The sequence below is a fragment of the Capricornis sumatraensis genome, chromosome 2 (assembly GCF_032405125.1).
Source record: "Capricornis sumatraensis isolate serow.1 chromosome 2, serow.2, whole genome shotgun sequence".
Taxonomy (NCBI): Eukaryota; Metazoa; Chordata; class Mammalia; order Artiodactyla; family Bovidae; genus Capricornis; species Capricornis sumatraensis.
The window spans coordinates 43,156,917-43,181,850 of NC_091070.1; the positions used below are offsets into that span (position 1 = coordinate 43,156,917).

The window sequence follows — 24,934 nt, forward strand, 5'->3', positions numbered from 1 at the left end:
TTTGATATGTTCAGAAGTAGAAAAGTACTTTTTGGCTTATTGCTGTTCTTGTCTGTTTTCAAGAAAAGAAGTAAGACAAGTAACAACTACCTCTGCTGTCCCAGGTATTATTGTGCCCATAAGTTTATTTATATTAATATGCAAATATTATACAGTACTTTTTAAAAACTTAGTATTATACTAGTATCAACTACCTATGTGCCATATGCTCTAGTAAGCTTTTTATGTGTAGAATCTTCTTTCATATACACTTTCCTTTTTGATCCTCAAAAACCTTGTGATATAGGTAGTAAACTGTAATTATCTCTTTTTGATGGAAAAAGCATCTTATTAATTAATAGTGAAGAATTAGAATCCAGGACTCCTTACTTTTGGACCTTTTCCTACAGATGATACAACTCAATATAACAAAAGAAAAAACAAAAATTTACCAATTGTGGAGGAAACATAGTATATAGAAGAGCCAATCTCAACATCAAATCTTCTACAGTATGCAATCAACAGGCCTAAAAAAAATTTCACATTACATTCTTAAAATAACAATAGCAATACAAATTCAGTTGTTAACTATAGTAAAAGTACATGTTGCATTGTATTTAACATTCATTTTTGTGTCATTAGAACATTAAAGTACCTCAAATTCCAGACAAACTTTTATATGCTGATTTCTTAAACTTAATACCATATATTAAACATTTTCCTAAGCCATTCAGTTCAGTTCAGTCGCTCAGTCGTGTCCGACTCTTTGTGACCCCATGAATCGCAGCACGCCAGGCCTCCCCGTCCATCACCATCTCCCGGAGTTCACTCAGACTCACGTCCATCGAGTCCATGATGCATAATTTTTATTAGCTAGCACACTGTTTTCACCAGTTCTATGCTATGTGCTTTTAATAGCACATGGTGTGGGACTGGTAAAAAGAAGGGTAAGTTTAAAGATATTCAAGAACTTTAAGGTTACTTAATAGAAAGCATTCCCTACTTTATCAATTACATGAAAGGAGACTCACTGGCCTAAGAGAGCTGCTACACTGGACTTTGCCATCCAGTTCACATAGCAACAATATTTGTTTCTCTATCTAGCTTTACTATGTCAATGGCAGAGCTTTTACAGAAGAGCCAGTACTCTTTACCTAGGCACAGCCCATTAGAACACAAGGAGACAGTAAGAAAAGTGAGAAAGGACACACTACCAGCTGACTGAGAAACATTATTAATTACTTCTATACTATGCTGCTGCTGCTGCTAAGTCGCTTCAGTTGTGTCCAACTCTGTGAGACCCCAGAGACGGCAGCCCACCAGGCTCACCCGTCCCTGAGATCCTCCAGGCAAGAACACTGGAGTGGGTTGCCATTTCCTTCTCCAATGCATGAAAGTGAAAAGTGAAAGTGAAGTCGCTCAGTCGTGTTCAACTCTTAGCGACCCCATGGACTGCAGACCACCAGGCTCTTCCATCCATGGGATTTTCCAGGCAAGAGTACTGGAGTGGGGTGCCATTGCCGGAATGCATAAGTAGGAAGTCAAGAAACACTTGGAGTAACAGGCAAATTTGGCCTTGGAGTACAGAATGAAGCAGGGCAAAGACTATTAATAGAGTTCTGCCAAGAGAACACACTGGTCATAGCAAACACCCTCTTCCAACAACACAAGAGAAGACTCTACACACGGACATCACTAGATGGTCAACACTGAAATCAGACTGATTATATTCTTTGCAGCCAAAGATGGAGAAGATCTATACAGTCAGCAAAAACAAGAGTGGGAGCTGACTGTGGCTCAGATGATGAACTCCTCATTGCCAAATTCAGACTGAAATTGAAGAAAGTGGAGAAAACCACTAGACCATTCAGGTATGACCTAAATCAAATCTCTTATGACTATACAGTGGAAGTGAGAAATAGATTTAAGGCACTAGATATGATAGACAGAGTGCCTCATGAACTATGGACGGAGGTTCGTGACATTGTTCAGGAGACAGGGATCAAGACTATCCCCATGGAAAAGAAATGCAAATAAGCAAAATGGTTCTCTGAAGAGACCTTACAAATAGCTGTAAAAAGAAGGGATGCGAAAAGCAAAGGAGTAAAGGAAAGATATACCCATTTGAATGCAGAGTTCTAAAGAACAGCAAGGAGAGAGAAGAAAGCCTTCCTCAGCGATCAATGCAAAGAAATAGAAGAAAACAACAGAATGGGAAAGACTAGAGATCTCTTCAAGAAAATCAGAGCTACCAGGAGAACATTTCATGCAAAGAGGGGCACAATAAAGGACAGAAATGGTAGGGACCTAACAGAAGCAGAAGATATTAAGAAGAGGTGGCAAGAATACACAGAAGAACTGTACAAAAAAGATCTTCACGACCCAGATAATCACGATGGTGTGATCATTCACCTAGAGCCAGACATCCTGAAATGTGAAGTCAAGTGGGCCTTAGGAAGCATCACTACGAACAAAGCTAGTGGAGGTGATGGAATTCCAGTTGAGCTATTTCAAATTCTGAAAGACGATGCTGTGAAAGTACTGTACTCAATATGCCAGCAATTTACGAAAACTCAGCAGTGGCCACAGGACTGGAAAAGGTCAGTTTTCATTCCAATCCCAAAGAAAGGCAATGCCAAAGAATGCTCAAGCTACCGAACAATTGCACTCATCTCACACACTAGTAAAGTAATGCTCAAAATTCTCCAAACCAGGCTTCAGCAGTACATAAACCATGAACTTCCAGATGTTCAAGCCGGTTTTAGAAAAGGCAGGGGAACCAGAGATCAAATTGCCAACATCTGCTGGATCATCGAAAACGCAAGGGAGTTCCAGAAAAACATCTATTTCTGCTTTACTGACTATGCCAAAGCCTTTTACTATGTGGATCACAATAAACTGTGGAAAATTCTGAAAGAGATAGGCATACCAGACCACCTGACCTGTCTCCTGAGAAACCAGTATGCAGGTCAGGAAGCAACAGTTAGAACTGGACATGGAACAACAGACTGGTTCCAAATAGGAAAAGCAGTACGTCAAGGCTGTATATTGTCACCCTGCTTCTTTAACTTATATGCAGAGTACATCATGAGAAACGCTGGGCTGGAGGAAGCACAAGCTGGAATCAAGATTGCCGGGAGAAATATCAATAACCTCAGATATGCAGATGACACCACCCTTATGGCAGAAAGTGAAGAAGAACTAAAGAGCCTCTTGATGAAAGTGAAATAGGAAAGTGAAAAAGTTGGCTTAAAGCTCAACATTCAGAAAACGAAGATCATGGCATCTAGTCCCATCGCTTCATGGCAAATAGATGGGGAAACAGTGGACACAGTGGCTGACTTTATTTTTCTGGGCTCCATAATCACTGCAGATGGTGACTGCAGCCATGAAATTAAAAGACACTTGCTCCTTGGAAGGAAGTTATGACCAACCTAGACAGCATATTAAAAAGTAGAGACATTACTTTGCCAACAAAGGTCTGTCTAGTCAAGGATATGGTTTTTCCAATGGTCATGTATGGATGTGAGAATTGGACTATTTAAGAAGGCTGAGCTCTGAAGAATTGATGCTTTTGAACTGTGGTGTTGGAGAAGACTCTTGAGAGTCCCTTGGACTGCAAGGAGATCCAACCAGTCCATTCTAAAGGAAATCAGTCCTGGGTGTTCGTTGGAGGGACTGATGCTGAAGCTGAAACTCCAATACTTTGGCCACCTGATGAGAAGAGTTGACTCATTTGAAGAGACCCTGATGCTGGGAAGGATTGAGGGCAGGAGGAGAAGGGGATGACAGAGAATGAGATGGTTGGATGGCATCACCGACTCGATGAACATAGGTTTGGGTGGACTCCAGGAATTGATGATGGACAAGGAGGCCTTGGCGTGCTGTGGTTCATGGGGCCGCAAAGAGTCGGATCATGACTGAGTGATGAATTGAACTGAATACTGTGTTATTCCTGGGCTGGGATTAAGTTTATTCTATAGGCCAAACTGCAGTAACTGTCATAGCAGACATTCTAGTAGAAGGCAATCAAGTCCAGCACACACTGTATTTTTTTTGGTATTATAGTGCCCTACACGACCTTGCTTAGTTCAAATAACTTAGTTTGAACAAATAACTATTGTTTTAAAACATAAGTAACAGAAATTATAATATATTTAGCATTATTAAATTCAACTTTTAAAGGGGATTTATTATATACTTTCTTGGGGAAGAGGTCAAATTGATCCTAGTTACCTCTTCTAAGGCATTTTTTGAGCCATGGGAGATATACTTTGGTTGTTACTATTTGGGCTTTATCTTCTACCCATCAGAACACTTTTTCTCCATTCCTGTCACTGATCCTAGCTCTAGCATTAGCCAGAAATACTTAAAGATCAGGTAACTTTTAACATCTGATATATGATACTGCACATCTGACAATTTTAAATCATCAGTCTATTTTCACTCAAATTGTTACAAACAATTGCTTACCTGGTACAATGATGTCTCCAAAACCCAATATTGAAACTGGCATGAGACAGACACTCATTACTGAGAAATAGGCCAGTTTTGGTACCCTGATGACTACTGGTAACTGTAATTACAAAAAAAAAGAGAGAGAGAGACCACCAATAAACCTCTTAGGAATCTTTACCCACATCTTCAGAAAGGAAAGGATTGATGTTAGAATAACTTAATGTTTAAAATTAACATTTTTGAAATATGAGGGGAAAAAAGCTTGAAATCAGAGAACATAAATTAATCATATATATACTCTGAATGTATAGAAAGCTTGAAAGACATAGATATGTAGTTATGGAAAAACAAAACCCAACACACATGTAGGGTTAAGAGTATTAATCCAGTATCCCCATATCTAACGTTTTTTTCTTTCCTTTTTACCAAAATTAGAGGACTCAGGCCTTGAAAGATATTTTTTTTTTTTTTTTTTACAATCTGGATTTTTTCCCCCAAAGAAGAGTCTTGTCTGAGAGGGTATGATTTAAAGTCCAATGAACATATCTGAAATACAATCCTTACTTTCTCATGGGGAGCTGATGGTTGAGCAGTGGCTTCCACCAAGTTTCCATCATTCTAGGATGAAACCCAAGTCAATAGGTATTTAATAATTTAGAATAACTAACAAAAGGGCTATATTTTGTGAGAAACAAAGCTTTACAATACCTTAACATGCACTACGTGACCAATGAATTACACAGGAAGGCAAAATTATTAACTGGACACACAAATACACTGGCAGCCATCTGTACTTAACTGCCACCCCTACCTTTTCATTATTTCCGAAAGGTCCAGCTGCAAGTTCAACCATGATACTCTCACCATTCTAAAAGTAAGAAAGGTAAAAGAAACTGTTCAATCACTTAAAGTGAACAACCTCCTAGTATTCACGACCTAGGGCTTCCCAGGTGGCGCTAGTGGTAAAGAGCCTGACTGCCAATGCAGCCGACTCGAGAGACGTGGGTTTGATCCCTGGGTCAGGGAAGATCCCCTGGAGAAGGAAATGGCAACCCGCTCCAGTATTCTTGCCTGGGAAATCCCATGGACAGAGGCGCCTGGTGGGCCCCAGTCCTTGGGGTCGCAAAGAGTCGGACACACACAAGTTCATGATCTACTGCCACTGATATGGCCTACCGTAAGCTGATGGAAAGTCATCTGAAGACTGATTTTTTCCTAAAATGGTCTCTGTAGATGGCAAAAATTGGAGTTACCTAAAACAAATTTCACCTAGCACACTATCCACTTTATTAGAGCTCAACAAATAATAGAAACTTACAGATAAACCACACAAAAATTATTCAACTGAAGGTTTGAGCACTGATTTATACTGACAACTAATATCTAGCATTTCTTCTATGGGCTATACATTTTAAGTGCTTTTACTTATATTATGCCATATACTATGTGTCATTTTTAGCAATAACAATGAACAGAGACAGAAGAAATATTGACATTTTTAATATACAGATTTGTAATAAATCAATGACTTTATTTAAATATACATTTAACCTTCTGTCTACTCACCACAATAACAATGAAGCCAAACTTGAAAAGATCAAGCCCTAAAGAACTTGAGAACATTTCTCTATCCTGACTCTTGTCCAGTTTCAGCTTTGCCTGCTCTTAATGCACCAATCAAAACATTAACCTTAGCAGAATTGTTTCCTTGTGCATGTCTAAGGTCTCTTTATGTGGGCTGTGTGAGAAATCATTAAAAAGTTCTTTCCTGGACAGTAAAGTCTACTGGGGAGAGGGGAAACATTTAGATGTAGCAAGCTAAGACTGCATGAGCACCCACCTTACATTTAAAATAATGCCCCAAACAGGTCATGGGAAGATAAATAAATGCTGAATTTTTAGGAGAATTTGATTGATTAGCTATACTATTTTCCATGTGGGTGGGGAGCATAGAATAAATTACTTGAGTTTATTTTTAAGAGGATTTCACTGATACCTGAGTTGAGTAGAAAAAAGAATAAATTCCTTGGCTACAGAAATCTTTTTCTCATGTTAAGCTTTGGGTTACAGAAGGGTTAAATCACAGGAGTTTATGAAAATAAACTAATATTAAATACAGCTGCTTACAGGAAACTCCCATGATGTGATTCAATTTCCAGATAAAGAGTTTATTTTGGTTCATTTTCAAATTGTTATTTAAAACATTTAATTGAAGACCATTACTGACATTCTCTCATACATTCAAAGATATCTACCCAGGAAACTACTATTTGCAAGACACTATACGAAGTATGGTGACAGATGAAGAAAAAAAAAAGACAGGCTCTTACTACCTGTACTCCTATGGCTACCTGCCCTGCCAACTCATTAAAAATCCACTAACACCAGGGTCAAGAAGTTGTTTAGAATGCCTAAAATTTAATTCTCGAAATTTTCAGTGAAAACCACAAAAATCAGAAATCATGTATCTGGTTTTCCTATCGATTTGCCTGACAAACCAGACTGAGAAGACAGTGTTAAGGTAAATCTACAAGAGTGAACTCCAAAGAGCACGTCAATCTTTTCCATTGGATCAGATGACTAGAAGTCACGTTTCCACTCAGTGGGATCAAAGATGGAAAAAAAGAAGAAGAAAAATTCTCTAACCACACAAGAAAGAAGACTCAAAGACATCTTTACTATTATCATATATACTTTTAAAATCCTGACATTTTTATGTGTACAGAATGGACATAGTTTGCTGGCAGACAAGTTTGGCATTTATAAAGTGACACTACTGTTAAAACATAATGGAAAATTTACTTTTAGAAAAGAGTTTAGTTATAGCTTTTATGTTCACTGTGCAATGTTAGTGTTATATGGTATGAAAGTGTTAATCACTTAGTTGTGTCCAACTCTTTGCAACGCAATGAACTGTAACCCGTCAGGCTCCTCTTGCCCATGGAATTCTCCAGGCAAGAATACTGGAGTGGGTTGCCATTTCCTTCTCCAGGGGATCTTTCTGATCCAGGAATCAAACCTTGGGCTCCTGCAACTGCAGGCAGATTCTTTACCGTGTGAGCCACCAGGGAAGCCTAAATGACTTCCCATATGACTACCCATTAACCTATGGGAATGGTTTTGTAAAGAGAGTGCTTTACTTTCGTTATGAGTTCTGTGATGGAGTGACTTATAGAAACATTTTTAAACCAAATAAATTGACACAAGCTAGAACAAGTTTGGACCGAACTTCAAAATATGCTTTAGTAAATTAACAGCTTTTGCTATAATTCCTAATACTAGTTCTATGCTTTTTTGGTTACCATTGCAAATTAAGTCAATGAGCCAGATGGCTCACCATTAAAGCATGGAAAGGTACTAGTATTTGGGGACAGTTAACTACACTTGTTACCTAGTTGCAATTTTAGCTTCCCAGTGGGGCATATGTTTGTCTTATGCCATCATAGCCAGTACCAGAAATGCAGATATTTCACAGATAGCAGAGGTTAAAGAATAAAGAACTACTGGGGGAAAAACAGTCATTATAAAATACTAAATATATGAAAGCGACAAAGGATAAAAAAATGATATAAAGTTAGAAAGTGAGACTCAAAATGGGAAAAGTAGAAGAATTAAGCAATAATTAGTAATATATTCATGAGATAAGAATAGGAACAAGGTAGAAGAATTAAGCAATAATTAATAACACATTCATGAGACAGGAATAGGGACAAGGTAGAAAAACTGGGCCAGTAATGAAGGACGACCACACTTACCCAACACCTCTCCCTTATTCTAAGGACAGCACCATGATTTTATTGAGGAGCTAGTGGTACAGCTGGGAATAGATGGCCTAGGAGTTTCAAGTTGCTACAATTCTAACCTCATGGAAAAAGCCGGTCTGAGACAATGAAAAGGTGGACAGAAGCAGGAAGGAAGAGTATGTGCCCCTGGGTCTAGTTTCTCCTGACGACAGGCCCTCCCTGGCCTTTGCACATATTCTGAATAGATGGGACCTCTTTCATATAGAAAAGTTAGGTTGGATTTTTGCAGAAGCAACCGAAAGAATTCTGCTGATGGAAACAGAGGATAGAATGCTAGCAATACTCCCTCACTCAAATGATTAGGAAACTGAGGGCTAAGTGACTAGCAGCTCAGGGTTATAAAGTTACAGATCTACACTTTAGGTCTCTAGACTTCCAGCGTTGGGCTCTTTCTTAGTCTCACGCTAGGGTTACAGAAATGAAAGAAGCAATGACATCTTTTCATTCTTTTTTGCTGTCTGTATTATCTACAGCAAATATTTATTGTTTTCTAATAGGAAGAAAAGTTACTTTAAAATGTGTAGGAAGAAAATTTATAGACATTCTCATGTTTACATCCATCAGGAGGCTTTTTTTTTTTTTCTAGCAAAATGGTGTAAAGCCTTAAAAATATCCTCTATTAAAAGGCCAATTTCAATGACAATTCTCTTAAGAGAATTAGAACCCAATCAATGGTAAACATCTGGAAAATCAATACTCTAAGAGCATATTTAAGATTCTAATCATTTAGTATGTCTCCTATGCATTTAAAAAATATCATACCTTTGTGATGAATGGTGTTATGAAAACAAAAAATACATCATAGAGGAGGAGAAGGCCTAGAAGTATCACACATGACTGTTGAAGAAAGAAACAAATTTAAAGGTCAAACTTCTCAAATTTAAATTAAGAGATATTATTTTACAAATACAAATAAACATGTAACATACATTTAAACACTATTTTGAAGGGATTTAATGTTTATTACTATTTGTAGTTTTATTCTATAAATCACATTAAAATTTTATCTGCTTCAACCCACTCTTTTAAAAAAGAATCACCGAAGCAAAGAAATGTTCTTCCTTATTTTAGTCTTGTACAGATTATATGAATTTGGCATACTATGTGAATGATTAAAAATATTTTATGTAGAAAATCAGTGGTTTCTTGGGTTGGGGATTAGGACTAATTGATAAAGGGCATGATAGAGCTTTTGATGAGGTAAGAAATATTTTATAATCGATTGGGATAGTGGTTACAAAGTTACATATTTGTAAAGTTTTGATAATATGTACACTTAAAATAGGTGCATTTAATTAAATGTAAATTATACCTTAATAAAGTTGTTTTAAAAAGAAAACAATACTTTAGCTAGCAAAGTAGTCTACTTTACCTTGAAGTTGGGTAACTTCAGTGTTTTAATTAAATTCAGACAGAAAGCAATCCCCAAGATATCCTGTAAAATCCAAGCCCACCTAAAATCAAAAGAAATTCCTCTATTGTTTTACTCAGTTATTTTTAAGCGGAGTGTTTCAAAAGAAAAATATCATTAAAGCAATACTGTTCAATTGCTATGATTTGACTATGAAGTAGCTGTTATAACAACAGAAAAACCTCTTACAGTCTCCATATTTTATTGTTCTAGTAGAATAGTCAAGGCTGTATATTGTCACCCTGCTTTTTTAACTTATATGCAGAGTACATCATGAGAAACGCTGGGCTGGAGGAAGCACAAGCTGGAATCCTCCAGCACAAGAGGGAATTAAGACTGCTGGGAAAAATATCAATAATCTCAGATATGCAGATGACACCACCCTTATGGCAGAAAGTGAAGAAGAAATAAAGAGCCTCTTGATGAAAGTGAAAGAGGAGAGTAAAAAAGTTGGCTTAAAGCTCAACATTCAGAAAACTAAGATCATGGCATCCGGTCCCATCACTTCCTGGCAGATAGATGGGGAAACAGTGGACACAGTGGCTGACTATATTTTTCTGGGTTCCAAAATCACTGCAGATGGTGACTGCAGCAATGAAATTAAAAGATGCTTGCTCCTTGGAAGGAAAGTTATGACCAGCCTAGACAGCATACTAAAAAGCAGAGACATTACTTTGCCGACTAGTCAAAGCTATTATTTTTCTCAGTAGTCAAGTATGGATGTGAGAGTTGGACCATAAAGAAAGCTGAGGGCTGAAGAATTGATGTTTTTGAACTGTGGTGTTGGAGAAGACTCTTGAGAGTCCCTTGGATTGCAAGGTTGGACTGCAAGTCCAACCAGTCCATCCTAAAGGAGATCAGTTCTGGGTATTCATTGGAAGGACTGATGTTGAAGCTGAAACTCCAATACTTTGGCCACCTGATTGTGAAGAGCTGACTCATTGGAAAAGACCCTGATGCTGGGAAAGATTGAGGGCAGGAGGAGAAGGGGACGACAGAGGATGAGATGGTTGGACGGCATCATCGACTCGGTGGACATGGGTTTGGGTAGACTCTGGGAGTTGGTGATGGACAGGGAGGCCTGGTGTGCTGCTGTTCATGGGGTCGCAAAGAGTCGGACACAACTGAGCGACTGAACTGAGAATAATGAATACTACTGCACTAAGAAAAAGCTGAAAGCCTGCTTCAGAAGAAAGTATATCAGACAAAAGTGGATATTTATCCTTAATGTTTGAATTTTACATGTCTCTTTTTAGAAAGATAGCTCATAACAAAGAATACAATGTTAATATACTTCCAGATAGCTAAAGCATAAAGGAAAGGAGAGCTATACATCAAACTCTACCAGAAACTGACAACTAGCATGAATAATTATCAACTGATTATCATACTTGGAGCTGCCTACAATTGTATGAACTCTCCTCCCAAATTTTGGGCCATTAAATCCTTTGGGGTTTTAATAATTTTATTAATAAACTGTTAAAATTATTTTCTGGTTTTCTTCCTGCAAATAGATAGAAACCTATATATTTTATTATTATTTCTTTCTTTCTCACATGAAAGGTAGCATATGCTAGATATTTTTGCATATTTGGCTTTTTTCAGTTAAAAATAAATCCTGGAAATCACTGCATATCAATTCACAGAAATCTTCATTTTTGACAGCTGCATTGCACTTCACTGTGTGGCTATACCATAAATAAGTATATTTTTGGAGCCTATTTCAGTTTAGATGTTTAAAGCCTAGTTTATATTTCCTTCTCTAGACAACCTCAAATCCATTAGCACAAGATTTCTTTATTTAAGTATTTAATATGTTTCAAGACTAGGATGTTCTGGGGGAAAAAAATCCATAACGAACAATTATCAAGGCTAGATATGAAACAACCTATCCTTAGTCTAACCTGAAAGGAAATATAATGAGTATTCATACCTATCTTCATTTCGAAATACAGCCCAAACAACAGCTACTGCTATGCACAGTCCAGAGAGAAAAATAAGTCTCACTTCAATGCTCTTGCCACGACAGGTAATCCTAAAAGACAGTTTGAAATACATTAATTTATCCTAAAAATGAAATACAATGTTCACTTAATGTAACAAATGAATGTTTGCCACAGTGAGAAGAAAGTTTTTGAAACCTCAATTTTAAAGCCTTGACTTTAATTACTATGAATGATACATAATAAAATATTCACCAGTTCAACAGAACTGTGTTGATGAAAATGCTCTATATCTGTGCTGTCCAATACCACAACCATTAGCCACATATGGTTATTTAGCACTTAAAATGTGGCTAATGGGACTGGGCAAGTGAATTTTTAATTTTATTTAATTTTAATTATTTTTAATTAAAATAGCAACATGTATATTGGACTTCACAGGTTTATAAAAAAGGTCCTATTTTTCCTCGTATTGTTTTAAATTACAAAAACCAGTATTATGGGCTTCCTCACAAGAGATACATACGTGCATTGTCCACATTGTATCTTACGAACTAGTGCAGCAAGACAGTTGTACAGACTCATCGCTGATGCTATGCAGAAAATTGCTATCATAACATACACTAGAAAAAAAGATACCAAATTATATGAGAATAGAGGAAACATGATAAGGAAACATGGTAAGAAAACTTTTATACAATTAATATTCTTTAGCTTTCTTATTGGATCATAATACTTTCAATTCAGTGACCATATCATAATCTGAATTGGTTACTAAACTGAACACACTTAGATCTTGAGCTTTAAGGGTGGTATTTCATGTGTTGTTTCAGTTCCACTACATACTACTAGGATTTCTTTACGGGCTGAGGCTGGCTCTGCAATTTTTTTTCTTTTTTTAAAAAATTTTACTATTACAGTTGATTTACAATACTGTATTAGTTTCAGGTGTACAGCTTCAGATTCTTTTCCATTATAGGCTATTACAAGATACTAAATATAGTTCCCTGTGCTATATAATACTCACTGTTTATAATAGATAGTGGGATATATGTTAATCCTATACTGCTACTTTATCCCTTTATCCCTTCCCTTTCCCCTTTAATTGTAAATTTCTTTTATATGTCTGTCTTTCTAATTTGTAAATAAACTGATCTGTATTATTTTTTAGATACCACATACATGATATCATATTATATTTGTCTTTCTGTCTGAGTTAACTTAGCATAATAATCTTTAGGTTCACCCACGTTACTACAAATAGCGTTATTTCATTGTTCTTTAACGACTGAGTAATATTCCATATTATATATATCTCATACCTTCTTTACCCATTCAGCTATTGATGAGCATTTAGGTTACTTCCATAAATTGGCTATTGTAAATAACACCACAATGAACACAGAAGTAGAAAGAAAGTATTAGCTGCTCAGTTGTGTCTGACTCTTTGTGACCCCGTGGACTGTAACCCAGCAGCCTACTCTGTCCATGGAATTCTCCAGGCAAGAATACTGGAGTGGGTTGCCAATTCCTACTCCAGGGAATTTTCCCAACTCAGGGATTGAACCTGGGTCTCCTGCAACACAGTTAGATTCTTTACTGTCTGAGCTGCCAGGGAAGCTCCTAATGAACATAAGGATGCATATATATGTTCTATTTAGTTTTTTGTTTTCTGAAAATAAATACACAGAAGTGGAATTGCTAGATCATATGTTAGCTCCATTTTTAGTTTTTAAGGAACCTCCATACTGTTTTCCATAGTGGCCACACCAATTTATATTCCCATCAACAGTGACAGGAGGGTTCCCTTTTCTCCACACCCTCTCAAAAATATTATTTGTAGACTTTTTGAAGTTGGCCATTCTGACAGGTGTGAGGTGAAATCTCATGTAGTTTTGATCTGCATTTCTCTAATAATCAGTGATGCTGAGCATCTTCTCATGTGCCTATAGGCCATTTGTATGTCATCTTTGGAGAAATGTCTATTTAGGTCTTCTGCCCTTTTTCTGATTGGGTTGTTTGTTTTTTTGATGTTGAATTATATGAGCCGTTTGTGTATTTTAGATATTAACCCCTGCTGGTTGCATCTTTTGCAAATACTTTCTCCCAGTTCATACGCTGTCTTTCAGTTTTGTTTATGGTTTCCTTTGCTATGTAAAAGCTTTAAGTTTTATAAGGTCCCATTTGTTTACTTTTGCTTTTATTTCTTTTGCCTTCAGAGACTGACCTAAAACAACATTGCTAGGATTTATGTTAGTAGCTATGCATTTTATCATTCAATGATTCAAAGTCACATGTTTGTTAAAGATGTCTATGAAGTGAGTTGTAGACATTTGTATTTAAATGGAAGAATTAATAAACTGCTTAAAATACTTTTTATTTATTTTTTTAGTGGAAATGTTTTACTTTAAAAAAATTAATTTATTTTAATTGAAGGACAATTATTTTACAATATTGTGGTGGCTTTTGCCATACATCAACATGAATCGGCCATAGGTATACATGTGTCCCTAAAATATGTTTAAAAAGCTTAAAGATGAGAACTTCCACCTACTTTAGACATTAATCATGATGTCTATATTTTCCTATGGGAAATTCATCTCTAATAACTTTACATGTGGTAAAACCAAATCCACTTAAACAGACCTCACTGTCTGGATATGATATTAAGGTATTAAAATACACAAATGTTTTTCTCTATTAGCTATACTGGGTTGAAAATTACTTAAAAACATTTGATCTTGCTGTTGTTAAAAACAGGAAGAAATTATCATGCTCTAAAAGTATTACTTTGTGAGATTTCTCGAAATTTTACAATGGAAATACACATTTTAACTGAATTTTGAAAATTCCACTAGATTTCAGAAAACTATAACTTTGTTTTATATGTGAGAAAAGACAGCAAACTAGAGACAGTAAATAAGGGGCAGTAAATTAACCACTTTCTAATTGGTGATCTTGGACAAATTATTTTTTCATTTGCTTATTATTTGTTATTATTGCATATATATGACAATCTAAGTAGTAAGATTGACAATCAAAGATTGCCAAGTTGAGTTTGTTTAGTCATCCACCAAAGGTCTCCAAACCAAGATTTTAAACTCTAGTGGAAGTCATGCTGTGGAAGCCATACCAGAGTTTTAGTGTCCTACTATACCTAAGAAAATGATTTGGCATGAGAGAGAATTTGGCAAATATAACTATCTTTAGTTATTTTCTTGAACATGACTTAACATAGATGGTATGAAGAATCTTAGCAATTTAATACATTGAACATATTAAGAAATGGCATCAATTTTAGCCATAAGGAACCGTTTTAAAGTGTATTAAATTTCACAATATCACACAAAATTGTCAGAGTCATAATTAGATCCCATGCTATGGGATAACCATGAGGTTTAATGATCTTCTTCCTCCTACACTGAAAATTACAGTTACAAACAGGGTCAATTTTTAAACAGTGATGAGTTTAAGGAAATCCCTTACCAAAAACTAAAACATGCTTTTAGGGTAAAGTAGAGAAATCTCTTTGTTCTATCAAAGACCACTAAATATATCAACTGAGGGTCAGACACACAATTGAAGGCTGAGAATTTAAAACAGAAAAATTAGCTGTGCAATGACGACATAATATAAATACCACACTGGTATCCACTCTCCCAACAACATATTGAAATGAGTGATATTCCAAGAATAATTTTTCTAATTGGAAATATATATAAGTATAGTTTTAAAACTGCTACCATAGGAGAGGAGAAATTGAAAACTAAGGTGAAACTAACCTGAGGCCTCAGTTTTCTACTCCAGAAACTTATACTATTATTCTCTAAATAAACATTTTGTAGCCGGTGGTGGTTTTCACAAAGGGTTTTTGCTAATTCTCATTAGGCACACTCTCTTTTTCCCTGTGCTCCCTTCTCTTTCTGGTACGTGTTGGCCACAAATGGCAAATTTCCATCTTATCAGAACACTAAGTAGAGTGTTCAGGGGATGGGCAAGCCATGACCCTTTCCTTCCTAAAGGAAAAAGTATCATTTACTCTCTAGACTACAAGCAAGCACCTGTGTATTTTTAGATGTAGTATGATCTTAAATGTTCACACAAGTAAAACAAAATTTAAGCAATACTATAGTTTGATTTGCAAACTGAAAAAAAGGACCAATCACACTTTAGGAGTAAGTAGAAGCAATTAATTCATAATTTGAATAATCTTCTATTAGATTTCATGTAACTGTCTATAGCTACCAAGAAATCCTTAGTCTGCTGCTTAGATACCAGTCTATTATGCTTTATCTGCAGAGAGGAAAACTTAGGGACCATAGCAATTCTTTCAGGTTGTCCATGAAGAAGTGTTCTTATTTTGAGTCACAGTATATTTTAAATCAGAATTTTTTTTTAACCTCAGAGGAACAGGGACCTAACATTTTTGACAGTTTAAAAAGTTAATATCACTTTTTAATTATTCACTTAAGTTTTCCAGTTGAATGCCTTAAAGGAAAAGATAAATATGGCTAAGAAAATGAAAAGATTGTATGCTAAACAGTAGCAAATATACAATGATTTCTTACCCAACCATTTGTAGAAGAAATAAAGTAAGACCATCATAATACAGCAGATGACCACAAATATTATAACTGTTAGAGGGCTAAAAGTAAAGTATTCTTCTTTCTTTTTCCTCATTTCTCTATCTTCAGTGTTTGTCATTGCCTTCATGTTTTCCCTGCATAAACACACAGAGAAACTTCAGCAATCTCTGCCAAGTACAGTCATTTTTAAAATCTATCTGTAATACTAACTTAAAGTTCTTTCTGATTACAAAGTTAATATACTTAAAAAGTTATACACCATGAAGAAATACTTAAATCTAGAAGTAAAAACTCTCTATAATTCAGAGTCAGTGTTATTAACTTATGAAACTATTTTTTTCTGGAGACAAAACTGTTGAAACAGAAGATATTTATTACATAAAAAATTAATGTTTTTGGTGATGTTTATATTATCTAATTTGGAAACTACACTGATGTAATGTTTAAAATAAAAACCAATTCTTTTTATACACTTAATATTACCAACTTGCAGATAGTAAACTACTTTTAAAATTAGCTTCTCTTCAATGTAAAACACTAACTTATTCTATCAGTCAGCTCAGTATTTACTGTAAGTCTGTTTGGTGCTCATCAACATATTATGAAGGATTCAAAAGAAGTTCAAGACATAGCTTTGTCCTACCTTGATTCAAGGTAGCAAAATATAGTTTCTAATTCTCCCAATACCCCTTCTGGGGTCACACAACTAGTGAAAGGCAGACACAGGAGCTGAAGAGGAAAGGGTCACAAACTTCTTTCATTGAACAGTCAGTTTCTGTTCCGTCACCTTGTCTCTTCCCAGTTATACAGAAGCCACTAACGTACTTTTCTGGCACCAGTCCCTTCAACTCTGGTTTACTAAAATGGTATTCCCGATTGCTTCTTGGCCTTTTGGCTAAGATCAAGTGTAAAATGGTGTTCCATTTCTTTTTCATATATCCTGATCCTTTTCACCAGGTCTGGGCTAAATATAAACTTTAGGTTAAAAAAAAAAGATTTATTTTTATCAACCGGTACATTTGCTAAACTGCTTATTTATCAACATGCCACTTTCTTATCAGAAAACTGCGTATCAGGATGGTTACTATTCCACGCATCTGTGACTCTAGGGAGGCTGCCTGGGAAAGGAGCAGGGAGAAGGTTTGAGGAGGAACACACAGGACTTCCCTGAAACTGTAGAGCCAGATGACAGGGTATTGACAGAGTTTCAACAAAAGTGGTACTTGAGTGGGAAAACATGCCCACCTTTGGATAAATTCATTGCAAACATTTATTTAAGGACATTTCTATCACAGAATCCATATAAGGCATAATTACCAAAAGGTTATATATTCATATTCAATTTATACCAGGTAATTTATTGAAGGAAAATATATTTTAGGTTTATATCATGTTAAAATAATACAACTCATCTTTTTTTAAAAAACTGTATTCAAATCAGGTTGAGAGCCACAGGCAATAGGAAGCTAAGCTTTCTTTCCTGTCATCTTGAGTTTATGATGAGGACCAGTTATATGCATGCATGCTCAGTTGCTCAGTTGTGTCTGACTTCTTTGAGACCCCATGGGCTGTAGTCTGCCAGGCTCCTCTATCCCTGGGATTTTCCAGGTAAGAATACTGGAGTAGGCTGCCATTTTCTTCTTCACCAGTTATATGAGGGCTCATTATAACAGGAGTTTAACTCTCTACTGAAAAGTCTTTATATGGAATCTAAGCATTTTTCCTTTTTTGCATACAGTACATCTTTCATTTGGCAGGTTAATTCTGGGTTATGAGGTCCTGTTCTGGTAAACTTTTCCTTTCCTAAGCCATATTCTCTTTTCCCCTCTCTTTCAGTCTAACTCTCTTTACTTGCTAAATAATTGCTCCTGTGTTCTTTTTTAAAATGAAGGTATAGAAGACATATAACATTAATTTCAGGTGTACTACACAATGATTTGATAATTGTATATACTGCAAAATGATTACCACAATAAGTTTAGTTCACACCCATCAGCAGATAGTTAAAAAGATTTGTTTTTCTTGTGATGAGAACTTTTAAGAGCTACTTTATTCGCAACGTTCAAATATGCAGGAGAGAGTCATTCGCTACGGCCACTGTGCTGTGCGTCACCAGGACTTAGTTATCTTATGACTGGAAGTCCGCACCTTTTGAGCACCTTCACCCATTCTTCCTACCCTCCACCTCCCCAGCTCTGGTAACCACCAATCTGTTCTCTGCATCTATGAATTCATTTTTTAAAAGATTCCACACATAAATGAGATGTTCCGGTATTTATCTTTGTCTGACTTATTTCACTTAGCATAAGTAATATCCTCAAAATCCAGCCATGCTGTTGTAAACGGTCCTTATGTCAATAATTCTACTTTTTATGAAACTTATTCCATTTTACCATTGATAAATACTCTTGGCTCTATACTGTCACTCCCACCCACAACATACACACTTCGTTTTCTCTATCTTTATCCTACTTTTGGGGCTTCCCTTGTAGCTAGATCAGTTGGTAAAGAATCTGCCTACCATACAGGAGACCTGGGTTCAATTCCTTGGTCGGGAAGATCCCCTGGAGAAGGAAATGGCAACCCACTCCAGTATTCTTGCCTGAAGAATCCCATGGACAGAGGAGCCTGGCAGGCTATAGTCCATGGGGTCGCAAGAGTCGGACATGACTTAGCGACTAAACCACCACCACCACATCTTACTTTTAGAACTGGTCACTTCAATTTCAAAATCCTTAACTCTGCAGGTAAAAGATATCTCTTCTCCCAACCTAGTTACTGAAGGCAAAACATTGTTTGTTTTTGTCCATCATCATGTTTTATGATTAAGTCAACTTGTATGTACTGCTCTCCCACCTTCAATTTTCTTGAGGAGGAGCCTGTCCTGACAGGTACATTAGACTTGCCTTGCTAACTCAAAGTCCATGGACCAGTTTGTTAAAAAATGCAGAATCTCAGCATTCACCCCAAGCCTATGAAATCTGAACTTTTAAAAATTCTAATGGACACGGGTTTGGGTGGACTCCGGGAGTTGGTGATAGACAGGGAGGACTGGTGTGCTACGGTTCATGGGATCACAAAGAGTTGGACATGACTGAGCGACTGAACTAAACTGAATGAGATCCCAAAACAGTTTGTATTCACATTACATCTTGAGCAGCACTACTCTAGAAAAGAAACAATTTACATAATAATGTAAGTACAGTGAGAATCTATATTAAATGGAAAAACATTTTCAATGAATCAGTAGCTTTTCAGAAATTATAACATTTTACCATACGATCTAGAAAATGATTTTGGAGATCTTCCATACTAGGCTTTATAAAGATTAATAGTGAAAAATATAATGGTTACTTATGTGAAGACATGTGACTAACACATGCTGAAATGTGTTTTCCAAATATGTAAAATATTTTAAGCTCAATACTCTAGGAATCTACGCTTGTTAGATTTCTCTTACTGTAAGTCAATCAAATTTTAGTATTTTGAGAAATTATAAATAAGCTTATTAGCTTTGCTGCTGCTGCTGCTGCTAAGTTGCTTCAGTCGTGTCCAACTCTGTGTGACCCCATAACGGCAGCCCACCAGGGTCCCCCGTCCCTGGGATTCTCCAGGCAAGAACACTGAGGTGGGTTGCCATTAGCTGGCATCAAATAAGCCCTTTTTAGTGGAATCTATAGATCAATTCACAAGGTGAACATATTGTCCTTTATGTACAAAATAATGTGCTCTGAGCACAATTTTTTACTCAGAGTTATGAAAATGAATCGATTCTTCTAAACTACACTGCCTGCTTTAATCTACAGCAAAAGGTACATAACTGTAAGAACACTGGGTTTAGGTTTTTATTAAATAGACAAATCCAAATTTCATGTACCTCTGAAATTTCTATATTTAAATTAAAATATGGACATGCTTAATTAATATCCAATTCCTAAAGCACTGAATAGAATGGTGAGGTCACATTGTAATGATTCAACTCAGGAGGAGCTGAAAAACTTCCCACCCTGTTTATTTTCTTCCAATCTAAGCGAAAAGGTACATTAGGATGCCAACTATCGCCACCTTTTCTGGGTGAGGTAATAAAACATTTTCATTTAAGAGCCTTTGGTGAAATTTCAATGTTTCCTTGCCAGCAGAAGAACAAGAGGAACCTACAACTCCCTTCTTCTCAGTGAAAAGTTGAAGATCTCTGTGAGGACAAACCTACAATCTAACGTTGTTAGTACTGTATTCTGTGAACAAGTAGAACTTTAAGCGTTGTTACATGAGAAAATGATTAAAGACAATAATTTTTTAGCCATTTATCTTAAAAACAATGAAGTTTAATTAAGCTTACAATTCAATTAGCCCGCTCCAGTATCCTCCTAATGCCACAGTGAATACAGCAATTACAAAAATAACCATCATAGTATAGTCAAAGTTAGGCCACGATGGAGAATACATTTTCACAATAATGTTATCTCCGAGAGTCTGAAATGCAAAATAACAGTTAATACACTGGAATTCATTTTCTTTTTACTATAGAGTATGGCAGCAATATTCCAATTTCATTCTGGTATATAAGACAGGATATATAAGACAGTCAAGAATAACAGAATTATTTTGAAAACATAATATAGTCTCGTCAAAATTATGAGGCGTTGCTTTATTAAAAGCAAAAGTGTGGTATTTCATACATTGACATTTTGTTCAAGGATTTAAGATTAAGATAAATGCTATAATACAAAGATTTTAAAAAGGTCAAAACAAAGAAATGTTTCAAACATTAAGACTCTGAATGTTTCAAAATGTTTCTCAAACATCAAGACTCTGAAACACCTTGTGCTAAATGGGGAGGGGCTGAATAACATTTGAGTAAGACTAGCAAGTTTCATCTTACTAGCAAATGGAACATATATAATAATTTAAATATCAGTGGTTTAAAGTACAAAATTGTACTATTTATAAACTTAATCTAACAGATCATTATTAATTTACCTGCTTCATATCTTTAAAGTCTTTGTGGTTTATAAAAGCAATCAATATTTTCACATCAAGAAATTCAGATTTGTTCCCTGAGGGAGGAAACTAAAAGAAAAAAAACATTATGAAAACTTACGAACTACTAGTGTATTTACAGAATAAAGTACAAATTATTCATTAACTACAATATCTTTTTTAAGTTATAAAACAATGTTTCATGTGTTCTTTCTTAATATTATAATATTAAAAAGGATTCAAACTGGAATCTTTTTAGCATAAGTTTAAATTGATATTTTATACACACACACGTACCTAACATATCGTGTCTATTTTAGGAGTGGAAAAGAAACAAAATTTTCCAATTAAACACCTATTATAACCAGAATGTTTAGGAATACTACCATCAGATTATTCAAAACTCAGCCCCTATAGTATAGGGAACCCAACTTAATGTTATGTGGCAGCTTGAATGAGAGGGGAATTTGGGAGAGAATGGATACATGTATATGTATGGCTGAGACCCCAATCAGTCAATCCTAAAGGAATCAGTCCTGAATATTCATTGGAAGGACTGATGCTGAAGCTGAAACTCCAATACTTTGGCCACCTGATGTGAAGAACCGACTCTGGAAAAGACCCTGATGCTGGGAAAGATTGAGGGCAGGAGGAGAAGGGGACGACAGAGGATGAGATGGTTGGATGGCATCACCGACTCGATGGACATGGGTTTGAGTAGGCTCTGGGAGTTGGTGATGGACAGGGAAGCCTGGCGAACTGCCATCCATGGGGTCACAAAGAGTCTGATACAACTGAGAGACTTAACTGAACTGAGACCCTTCACTGTTCAGAATCTACCACAACATTGTTTGTTAATCGGCTACATCCCAATAAAAAAAAAAAGTTTAAAACAAAACCCCAAAAAACCCCAAAACACTCAGCCCCAAACCACATACAAAGAATATAATTCACTTCCTGTAATATTTGATATCAAGAACTCAAAAGAAGTTATTATAGTTTAATAACTTACTAGGACACTGTTATTGGCAACCAACAAAGCTTCAGCACCTCCTGTTTGTGCAATTTTGGCTTTTTCAAGAAAATGGCAGGTTCCCCACTGTACCACAACTGCTTTGTTCTTTATTCCCTCAGGAGGAATATCAGAAATGTTGCAGAGTGGTGTGGTAGTCAGATTCATTAAACTAGTGGAAGTCTGGAAAGAAGAAATGTCTTTAATAATATATATATAATATTTCACCCTAAAGGCATTCAAAGAGAGTATCAACATTGGTTTAACAAAAAGTTCTTTTAAATTAGAAACATTTGATGACAATCAGGCTTTGAGGTAGGTATTTTTTAATTTTCTAACTTGTTTTTCTCATAAAGAGAAAAATACTAAAGCAAAAGCAATAAATATTAATCATACTGTTATAATTAGGTTACACACTGAAACATTATAACCACTCATTCTCACCATTCAATATTTTGTTATAAATAAATAGGAACTGTGATTTACTTACTGCATTTTCTAGGGTACTTGGAAGAGATGTCCAGTGAGGGTTATATAGCATGCAGTAGTCCTTAGACGGTGAAGGCGTGCCATTTCCAGAGGCGTGGAGGATTGCTTCTTGAGCAGCTGTCTAGGACACAAACAGTAATTTTCACAGTGGCAATGATTCAGCTTGCCAAGAACTAAGGATTTTAATAAAGCTATTTATATACAGGTTTGAACACATTTCCTTAAGGTGTAAGGTCCTCCAATGAACTTCTTTGAGGAAATAGTAAAACTGTACATGGTTGCTCAGAAAACGTTCTTGAAGGAAGTCACTTTTTTAATGGCCCATGTTATAAGGGCCAAATCCCAGGGAGGAATCTTGTTATGATGTTATATAACTTCGATACTCCCTTCACACCCTGAAACTTTACTTCCCAATCTCTTATGAGTTATTATCTCATTATTCCTATTCTATAAAAGACAATGCACCTGAAATCCCTTAACCTATTTTACCTTCCATATTCTATGAGTTACTAGGGAAAAAATTTTTTTTCCTTTTATTTTTGGCTGTGCTAGGTCTTTGTCACTGGGCAGGCTCTTCTGTAGTTGTGGCAAGCTGGAGCTACTCTCTAGTTGCAGTGTGCAGGCTTCTCATTCAGTGGCTCCTCTTGTGACAGAGCATGGGCTTGAGGGACGCAGGCTTTAGTAGTTGCCACACGTGGGCTCAGTAGTTGCAGCACAGAGGCTTAGTTACTCTGTGGCATGTGGGAACTTCCACATGTCTCCTGCATTGCAGGGTAAACTTCTAAGTGCTATCTTTGGAAATGAACTAGAGAAACTAGATATCTCAAGCTTTCAAGACCCTGCAAAAAATCTATTCAAAAAGACCAATCTAGAGTTTAGAGTGCAAAAAGAAAGTCTAGAAGAATGTTCTTTCCTTATGCCTCATTTCCCACTACCAAGGAAGAAGAGAGACAAGAGGTAATAAGCGACTAAAAAGAAAACCCATAGTACACGGGGGCAGGGGGTGGGAGTGGAGCCTATGATGTGAAGAAACAGCCCAAGATAACTAGAATGCTACTCCGCATCACAATTCCCTTTAAACTTGGATCAATCCAGATCCTTCCTCTCTCCTTTGAGAAAGTCTTACACTACAACCAAAGCGAGAAAAAAGACTGTCTGGCAGTTAAAGACGGTGTACTACCAAGCCTCTGCCGCTAAAGCACGCACCAACATTCAACCATTTTTGATCTATTAATTTTGTAAATTTGTAATTTTGGTAATTACATAGAAGTCAATCTAAATATATAAGTACAGAAATGCTCTAATCCATGTTCTCCTACCTAAAATCTCCTGTGAACATTTGGGATTTGAGGGCTTTCTGGCATACTTGGGACTTCATTAGCTTATGGATCTAAGAAAGTGTAGGGAATTCTTCAAACATGCCATCAGATTACATAAAATGTTACATAATGAAATTATTTCTGGAAAAAAGAAATGCAGTTTTCGTTCAGCTACATACTTGGTGTCTATGAATGGATTCTGACAGCAGAGGTGGACAGAGCTGTTAAATTATTACTGAATCTATTGTTTGGGATTGTTTGACGTTCAAGTTATGCCCAATTTGGTCAGTTTGCAAATATAGCCTCTTCCACCTTGTTCTTTGTATCCTTTCAGCAAGACCCCATTAGTCTTTGAGGACTTCCTTGTTTCTAGGCTGAATTTATCCTTTACCTGTCACAGATCAGAACCAGTAATTCTCCTAAGCTCCTTTTGGAAAGGACTGTATTTAAAACAGGATTTGGTTTTAACCAAAAGCAAATGAAAAAGGAAAAATAAAAGAAGCTAAAGGCAAAGGAGAAAAGGAAAGATACACCCATCTGAATGCAGAGTTCCAAAGAATACCAAGGAGAGATAAGAAAGCCTTCCTCAGTGAACAATGTGAAGAAATAGAGGAAAACAACTGAATGGCAAAGACTAGAGATCTCTTCAAGAAAATCAGAGATACCAAGGGAACATTTCATGCAAGTTCAGTTCAGTTCAGCTGCTCAGTCGTTTCTGACTCTTTGCTTCCCTGTCCATCACCAACTCCTGGAGCTTACTCAAACTCATGTCCATCGAGTCGGTGATGCCATCCAACCATCTTATCCTCTGTCATCCCCTTCTCCTGCTTCAATCTTTCCCAGCATCAGGGTCAATAAAGGACAGAAACGGTATAGACCTAACAGAAGCAGAAGATATTAAGAGGAGGTGGCAAGAATACACCAAAGAACTGTACAAAAAGACCTTCATGACCC

The 24,934-nt window shown here is 36.3% G+C and overlaps 1 protein-coding gene across 2 annotated transcripts in view; it reads right to left on the reverse strand.

The window, feature by feature from the left end:
* The window catches only part of SPPL2A (signal peptide peptidase like 2A), a 56,714-nt gene that overhangs the window by 14,492 nt on the left and 17,288 nt on the right, over positions 1-24,934 (reverse strand). Inside the window, exons 2-14 of one of the 2 annotated variants that reach the window (XM_068963517.1) lie at positions 22,663-22,782; positions 22,173-22,355; positions 21,161-21,250; positions 20,520-20,653; positions 16,163-16,314; positions 12,121-12,217; positions 11,585-11,686; positions 9,613-9,694; positions 9,003-9,077; positions 5,249-5,305; positions 5,002-5,055; positions 4,453-4,555; positions 432-506 (exon numbers count right to left, since the gene is read on the reverse strand). In XM_068963517.1, coding sequence (XP_068819618.1) covers positions 432-506; positions 4,453-4,555; positions 5,002-5,055; positions 5,249-5,305; positions 9,003-9,077; positions 9,613-9,694; positions 11,585-11,686; positions 12,121-12,217; positions 16,163-16,314; positions 20,520-20,653; positions 21,161-21,250; positions 22,173-22,355; positions 22,663-22,782 — 1,324 coding nt within the window. The remainder of the gene's footprint in view (positions 1-431; positions 507-4,452; positions 4,556-5,001; positions 5,056-5,248; positions 5,306-9,002; positions 9,078-9,612; positions 9,695-11,584; positions 11,687-12,120; positions 12,218-16,162; positions 16,315-20,519; positions 20,654-21,160; positions 21,251-22,172; positions 22,356-22,662; positions 22,783-24,934) is intronic. The other variant, XM_068963520.1, reaches the window with a different exon arrangement.